Source organism: Chlorocebus sabaeus, chromosome X, assembly GCF_047675955.1.
Source record: "Chlorocebus sabaeus isolate Y175 chromosome X, mChlSab1.0.hap1, whole genome shotgun sequence".
Classification (NCBI taxonomy): Eukaryota; Metazoa; Chordata; class Mammalia; order Primates; family Cercopithecidae; genus Chlorocebus; species Chlorocebus sabaeus.
In genome coordinates, this window is record NC_132933.1 from 25,646,415 (window position 1) to 25,654,684 (window position 8,270).

General features: G+C 39.8%; 1 protein-coding gene across 1 annotated transcript; it reads left to right on the forward strand.

Annotated features, from left to right (window-relative positions):
- Nucleotides 1-368: 368 nt before the first annotated feature.
- On the forward strand, nucleotides 369-1,805 carry ACTRT1 (actin related protein T1). The gene has a single exon (XM_007992638.3). The coding sequence runs from the start codon at nucleotides 564-566 to the stop codon at nucleotides 1,689-1,691; it is 1,128 nt and encodes a 375-aa protein (XP_007990829.1). The 5' UTR covers nucleotides 369-563; the 3' UTR covers nucleotides 1,692-1,805.
- Nucleotides 1,806-8,270: the final 6,465 nt, after the last annotated feature.

The window sequence follows — 8,270 nt, forward strand, 5'->3', positions numbered from 1 at the left end:
TTAAATGTCACAGCCACTTTGGAACAAAAAACTTACAGAAATTAAAATCAAATGATTTAACATAGAGTTGCCATATAACTCAGCAATTCTATTCTTAAATATATATCTAAAAACTGAAAACATAATTCCAAGGAAAAGCATGTAGAATAGTGTTTCTTGCAGCTCTGTAGGTATGATTTGCTTTCCTTGGCTTTATATCTGACCAAGTAGGGAGTACTATTGGCTCAGAGGCCCCACCCCACCCCACCCCTCTGATGCTCAAGAGACCCCGCCCCTCTGATGCTCACCAAGGACAATTGTTGCCTTGACTGGATTGTGACATAGAGGGCAATCACCCCTCATGTTGCCTCAGCAGGCCCTGAGCCTACAGAATGGAGACAAGATTCAGAGGTTGAAGATGGGGTGTCCTGGTGGACTGAAGGCAGTATACTAACTACATGGGTGACAACCTGATAACTTCAGAACCCTGAAGTTTAAAAAATTCTAAAGGTGCCTGTCATCTCAGAGAGTGACATAAGTGTTCTGTCTTTATTTGGGGGGAGTCCAGGAGAGCATATTACAGCATGTTTAATCCACACGTATTAGATGTTCCTGCTGTAATTTTTGACAATGGTTCAGGACTCTGCAAAGCAGGCATGTCTGGAGAGATTGGACCCCGCCATGTCATCAACTCCGTCTTGGGACATCGTAAATTCAACATGCCTTCAGCAAGACTTAATCAGTACTTCGTGGGGCAAGAAGCCCTGTACAAGTATGAGGCCCTACATTTGCACTACCCCATTGAGCGTGGACTGGTAACAGGATGGGATGACATGGAGAAACTCTGGAAACATCTCTTTGAGTGGGAGCTTGGAGTAAAACCCAGCCAACAGCCTGTACTCATGACCGAGCCCTCTTTGAATCCTAGGGAAATTCGAGAAAAACTAGCAGAAATGATGTTTGAGAACTTCAGTGTGCCTGGTTTCTACCTGTCTAATCATGCAGTGGCAGCGCTCTATGCCTCTGCCTGTGTCACAGGCCTGGTGGTGGACAGTGGAGATGGGGTCACTTGCGCTGTCCCCATCTTTGAGGGTTACTCCCTGCCTCACGCAGTCACGAAACTCTATATGGCAGGGAGGGACATCACAGAGCACCTCACCCAGCTCCTCTTTGCTAATGGGTTTAACTTCCCTTGTATACTCAACAAGGCCGTGGCAAATAACATCAAAGAGAAGCTGTGCTACATCGCCTTGGAGCCAGAGAAAGAGCTACGCAAGAATCGGGGAGAGGTCCTGGGAGCATACAGACTGCCAGATGGACATGTCATCCACTTTGGGGATGAGCTGTACCAAGTGCCCGAGGTTCTTTTTGCACCTGACCAGCTGGGCATCCACAGCCCGGGACTCTCAAAAATGGTCTCCAGCAGCATCATGAAGTGTGACACTGACATCCAGAATAAACTTTTTGCAGAGATTGTACTCTCCGGGGGCACCACTCTCTTCCCTGGACTGGAGGAAAGGCTCATGAAGGAAGTGGAACAGCTGGCTTCTAAAGGTACTCCCATCAAGATCACGGCTTCTCCTGATAGATGCTTCTCTGCATGGATTGGTGCATCCATCATGACCTCTATGAGCAGTTTCAAGCAGATGTGGGTCACCTCTGCAGATTTCAAGGAGTATGGGACATCTGTGGTTCAAAGAAGGTGCTTTTAAAGATCCTTGAGCAGAGGAGACATCTTTAAGCCCCAGATTACAGGAGTACCAGTGGGAGATGGCATTTTCTTCTGGGCTTCAGCCTGATGTTCAATAAAAGTTTTGCCATTTCAAGTTTCAGTTTATTCTTAGTAGCACCATGATATATTGAGTCAGGTCATGAATCTTTAGATTACTCTATTACTCTCTTATTTCCCATGGGCCTGTTAAGTTTTTTTCTCCTAAGAAAATCTTAGGTTATATGTTGAGGTTATGTTCATAGAGAGGATTTGTAGCAAATGGTGCCTGGGACTCATACCTAGGAACTTGATTTGGTAGAATCTCAAGAATCTTTAAATTATTATCTTAGGTGGTTCTAACAGACCCAGTTTCCAGGAGAATAAATCACGAAGAAAAGTGTGGGAAAAGGAAGGAAATGAAGCAGAACCAGAAATCCTTCACTAGTCTTACGGTTCAAGTCCTTTTACCTGGTTTATCATTTAGTTAGGGCAATAGGGTTCTTGCTCTGCTGTTATGAGATCAAAAAGGCTAATTAGAATGGAAAAAAATTTGGCGTAGAAATCACCATTTTCTAAGGCTTTCTAAGCTCAAGGTCCTTGTTCCCAGTTGGAGCATTAAGAATCAGTATTTCTAAATTTTTGTTTTTTTAATCATTTTTAATTTCAAGGCTCTATATAACATCCTTTTTTATGGATAAAACACTAGAAACAATAGTTATCAATAAAATAATCTTTGAATAAATTATGCGTACAGAAATATTTCTTCTCATTAATACATATATTAATAAATGTGATTTTATATGATTATAAGCATTTGGAGAAAAGTACAGAAGTAAAGACACCACATAGTTTATGCAACTTGAAGAAGAATGGAATGAGAGGTAATGCAGTTGGAAGGAAAGGGTGTAACAAATAAAAGAAATTGTTATATTATAAATTTCAGCCTGAATGAAATAAAACCATTCATCTAAAAAAATATATTTTTTACATATGTACTCATCATTGCTAGCCTAAATACAACCATGAAAATTGACAAGCCCTATAGACACTATAAGTCAATTCTTTTCATTTTTATATTTATTCGAGAGAGTTGGCTTAACAGCAAACTTCTGTTTACAGGTAACTAATCAAAACCACAAAGAAATAAGACAGTGGAATAACACCTTCAAAGTGAGCTAGAAAAACTCTACTGTCAATATAGTATTATATACCCAGGAAAACCATTACAAGAAATATGGTAATAAAATAAGAGACATTTTTGAATAATAACTAAAAGTACTTACTGTCAGCAGACTATTAGCACAGAAAATTTTATAAGATTTACTTAAGGCATATAGAAACAACCCCAGAATAAGACATGTTAGAAAAAATAATAAAATTTTAAAATGCTGAAAATGGGGGTAAATTAAAAAATATTGATGGTATTTATTTATTTATTTGAGACAGAGTTTTGCTCTTGTTGCCCAGGCTGGGGTGCAATGGTGCGATCGTGGCTCACTGCAACCTCCGCCTTCTGGGTTCAAGTGATTCTCCTGCCTCAGCCTCCCGAGTCACTGGGATTACAGGCACTCACCACCACACCCAGCTAATTTTTGTTATTTTTAGTAAAGACTGGGTTTTGCCAGGTTGGCCAGGCTGGTATCGAACTCCTGATCTCAGGTGATCCACCCACCTTGGCCTCCCAAAGTGCTGTGCTGGGATTACAGGCATGAGTCACCATGTCTGGCTGGCATAAATTTATAGCAGTGAAATAGACAATAAATCTTCCACTCTACAAACATAGCCACAAATCATGAATACCGGTTTGAATTTAAAATATTTAAATACATTTGCATTATTCAGAAAGAAAAGTATTAATTAAACTTAGAATCTTTATGTTGAAACTGAAGAAATTTTGACTATAAAACCTTAAATATTAACAAAAATACTTAAATTACCCTTACATTACTTAATAATTTAAATAACTTAAATATAACTAAATAACTTAAATTACCTTTACATTAATTTAAATTCTGATTGTAAAAACCTTAAACATTAAGTTAATTTTCAAATAATGTAAAGATCAAACAACACTTTTAAATAGAACTAGACAAAAAAGAAATTGTAATAGATTTACATATAAAAAGTGAATAATAACAAAATACTAGATATCAAGATAATGGAATGCAGGTAAAATTGAAATTAGTAAGAAATGTATAGACTTAAATTGTTTATTAGTAAATAAAGAAATGCTGCATATAAATATGCTAAGTACCCAATTGTGGAATTTAATAAAGCAAACAGAATTAACCCAGATAAATTACTAGGAAGTAAAAAGCAGAACATGATAAATTAATGAGCTATCACAGAAAGATAAGGAGGATAAACAAAGAATAATTTGTTCTTTGTAAAAATAAATGGACATACTAATGAAATCATTGAAGACAGAAGAAATGAAAAGTATAATAATTAGGAAAGAATAAATGCAATTGTCATTACTCAGAAATTATAGAACATTCTTCAAAACACCTAAAGTAGGAAGTACCAAGATGACTGACTGGAAGCAGCTAGAGTGTGTTGTTCTCACAAAGAGATGACAAAGTGATGAGTAAACACACTAGCTCTTTAAGTTGATCACCCAGGAGGCCACATTAGAATTAATTAAGGAAACAATGGTAACCCACAGAGAACAGAGAGAAGAGAGGCATCACTGCCTCCCCCTGGGATTGGCATGGAGCCAGGGGAGGTTTCCTACCATGAGGACAAGGTGAGTGAGCAAGAGTCCTTGGGGATATGCACTTCTGCCACGGACCTTAGCAATCTGGGACAGGAGAGATCCCTCCTGACCCCCTATACCTCCAAACTAACTAGCAAGATCTGCCTCAAGCACACATGAAGCTTCATGATCCTTGGATCCCTGAAAACCCCAGCCTTAGCTTCTATAGCCCTGCCATCAAGGGAGGCCAGCCCCTTTCACATGCCCTAAGGATAGAGTCTGCATCCACAGTGCTGAGGAGCAGACAACCTCCAGACTGGCCTGGACTCCCAGTGCAGCCTCTCTACCTCTGCCTGAGTGCTCCAGTTGGTGGAAGCCCTGCAGTTATCTGGGATGGAGCTCCCAGATGTAATTAGCATACCTTCTGTGATTGGCACTGTCAAGGTCTCACCCTACCCTTTTTGCCCTCAGGCTGAGGAGGGAGCAAAGAACTACAGAACTGTTGTGTGCCTCCAACATGCCATAGCTCTTATACAGAAATTTGGCCTTACTGTTTTCCTCATGAGTTCCTGCTCCTGCTGCTCCTCACCAAACATGACCTTCTGACTTGGACCCACAGTACAGCTGCCCCACCCTCAGCCAATCGTTTTGATCAGCAGTGGCTCTTTACTTCACTGGGGTGGAGTGCCCAGGGGCCACTGAAGGCCCTTCTCTCTGTTTTCTGTGGGTTGCCATTGTTTCCTTAATTAATTCTAATGTGGCCTCCTATAGAGAGGAGGCTACACTATCTTCTGCAGGAGACTCTACTTCACCTGCCCTTCACAAGGCAGGGCCCCCTGGCTTGGGACTACATCACAGCCACCCAACTCCTGGATGATTACTTTGATCAGCCATGGCTCTTTGTTTCTCTGGAGTGGAGCTCCCAGAGACAACTGATAGTTTCTCTGCCATTGCCACCACCATGATTCCTGCCTCTTCTGCCCACCAAGTTGTGTACGGAACAAAAAGCCTGAGCTCACTCCAGGGCTGCAATGCACAGCTCAGGAGTGCTGAACTGAGGTCTGTGGCCACCACTTGAGTGGGAGAGGAGTCCACAGTCTCCGAGAGCTAAGAAGGGTGAGCTGCGCAAGTTCATGGGCTGCTGTCAAAAGAGGATATGACGACCTCCACAGGACCAGTCCAGAAGGGGTGTGACCTATCTCTCTGATGTGGCCTCTGCCCAAGGGAACCCCACAGACTGGAACACCTAACAATAACAAAAAGGAAGCAATGCAGTGCTAGTGATTAGAGGGGGCTCCCCGAAGACCCAGGAATGGACCTGGTGAAGGGGTCACCTTTCTTCTCACTGCACCACAGAGAACTACAAATTAAAGAAAATACAAAAAAGCCATATGCTAAGAGCCCATTTACCAGTCATTACTCTTAACCACTATCTACTGTATCACAACCCAAATTACAAAGCAAAAAAAAAAAAAATTGCTAATATAGCCCCCTGTGAAACCAAGAGCAATAATTTAGCCACAAATCAAGATACTCCACAGAGGCTTGGCCCTCTGAAAACATCCATAAATGAAGCCAACTGTCTATACTCAACTTACACCACAGTTAAATGAACATCAACCCTCCCAGTTGAGGAAAAACCAACACAACAACTCAGGTAATTCAAAAATCCAAGATGTCTCCTTACTTTTAAACAAGTTCACTAGCTTCCCTGCAATGGTTCTTAACCACACAAAAATGGCAACATGTAATTTAGAATCTGGATTGCAAGGATGTTCATAGAGATTTGGGAGAAAGGTGAAATCCAGTGCAAGGAATCTAGTAAAATTATACAAGAATTGAAAAATGAAATAGCCATTTTAACAAAGAAGCAAACTGAACTTCTAGAGCTGAAAATTTACTGTAAGCATATTTTATGCTTTATGCTAACTATGTAAATTGGGATAACTTATTTCTTTTTCAGTTTGTTCAATGTTGATATATAAAATGTATACTGACTTTTGTATGTTGATTTTGTATTCTGCAACCTTGCTGAACTTGTCAATTAGTTGTAAGTGTTTCTTGGTGGAGTAGTTTTTTCCAAATATAAGATCATATCATTTACAAACATGGATAATTTGACTTCTTCCTTTCCAATTTGGATGCATTTCTTTCTCCTGTCTGATTGCTCTAGCTAGAACATCCAGTACTATATTGAACAATAGTAGCGAAAGTGGGCATCCTTGTAGTGTTTCAGATCTGAAAGAAAAGGTTTCAGTTTTTCCACATTCAGTATGATACAAGCTGTGAGTCTGTTGTATATGGCTTTTATTATGTTAAGGTATGTTCTTTCTATACCCGGTTTTTTTTTTTTGAAGGTTTTTATCATGTTGGGATGTTGAACTTTATCAAGTGCTTTTTCAGCATCAGTTGAAATGATCATATTAATTCTGTCCTTCATTCTGTTGACATGAGGTATCACATTGATTGATTTGTATATGTTGAATCATCCTTGCATCCCTGGGATAATACTTATTTGTTCACAATGAAATATATTTTTAATGTGTTCTTGAATTCAGTTTGCTGGTGTTTTGTTGAGGATTTTTGCATCAGTACTCATGAGTGATATTGGCATGTAGTTTTTTTGTTTTGATATATCTTAGTATGGTTTGGTATGAGGATAATACTGTCCTGGTAGAATGAGTTTAAGAGTAATTTCTCTTCCTCTATTTTTTATAATAGTTTGAGTAGGATTGGTATTAGTTCTTCAAAGGTTTAATAGAATTGAGCAATGAGGCCATTGGGTTCTTGACTTTTATTTGCTAAGAGACATTTTATTACATTTTTTGTTTCATCATTTATTATTGGGCTGTTCAGGATATGAATTTTTTCATGATTCAATCTTTGTAGGTTGCATGTGTCTAGGAATTTGTCCTTTTCTCCTATACTTTCCAATTTATTGGCATATAGTTGCTCAAGGTAGCCACTAATGATCCTTTAAATTTTATAGTATCTGTCATGTCTTTTTCATCTCTGATATTATTTATTTGGGTCTTCTCCCTTTTTTACCTAGTAAGTTTGGCTAATGGTTTGTTAATTTTGTTTTTCTTTTCAAAAAAACATTTTTTTTGCTTTTCACTTTTTAGTGATCTTTTATATTGTTTCCTTGGTTTCAATTGCATTTATTTCTGAGAACAGAAACCATAAAATGCACTCAAACCATAAAATGCATTCTTTCTCACTCCTCCCTCCCCTTTCCACAGGAAGAAGTGCCTAATCCCATGACCACCATCACCAGAGGCCTATGGGGAGTACAGCCAGGCTATTACTAATGTTGACTTTAGGCCCAAGGCCCTTCAATAATCTTGTGATGAATGCTGCTAGTCCTAGGACTCACCCTTCAGAGAAGTGTGCTCCCCTCTGGCCCAGTGAAGGTCCATGAAAGCTGTTCCAGAGCCAAAACCTGGAATCAGGACTCCCAAGTGTCTACTTGATTCCCTAACATCCTGTGTCCAAGCTTGTATTTAAGGTGCAAGAAAATATACCCTTATTTTTCTTCTGGTTTTCTCAAGCAGAAGGAGTCTGTTACTGTTGCCACCACAGCTTGGAATGCGCTAGGTCGCACCTGAAGCCAGAACATCTCAGTATCTCACCCAAGACCTATGGCATATTAAATGGGGATTGCTGCTGATTACTCAGGGCCCATGGGATATTTAGTCAGCATGTGATGGGTCTTGCCAGGACTGGGTCCTTCCTTTCATGGGAGCACATTCCTTTCTGGCCCACGGTGTGTATAGATATGTCATTTTTGAGATGGGGCCTGGAATGGGTGCCTTGCCACTCTGACCAGTGTCCTATCCTACTGTGGTTGAGTTGGTAATCAAGATGCAAGACAAAGTCATTTTT

Coding starts and splice junctions, on each gene's coding strand:
- ACTRT1 (XM_007992638.3), top strand. CDS start 564: ATGTTTAATCCACACGTATTAGATGTTCCTGCTGTAATTTTTGACAAT.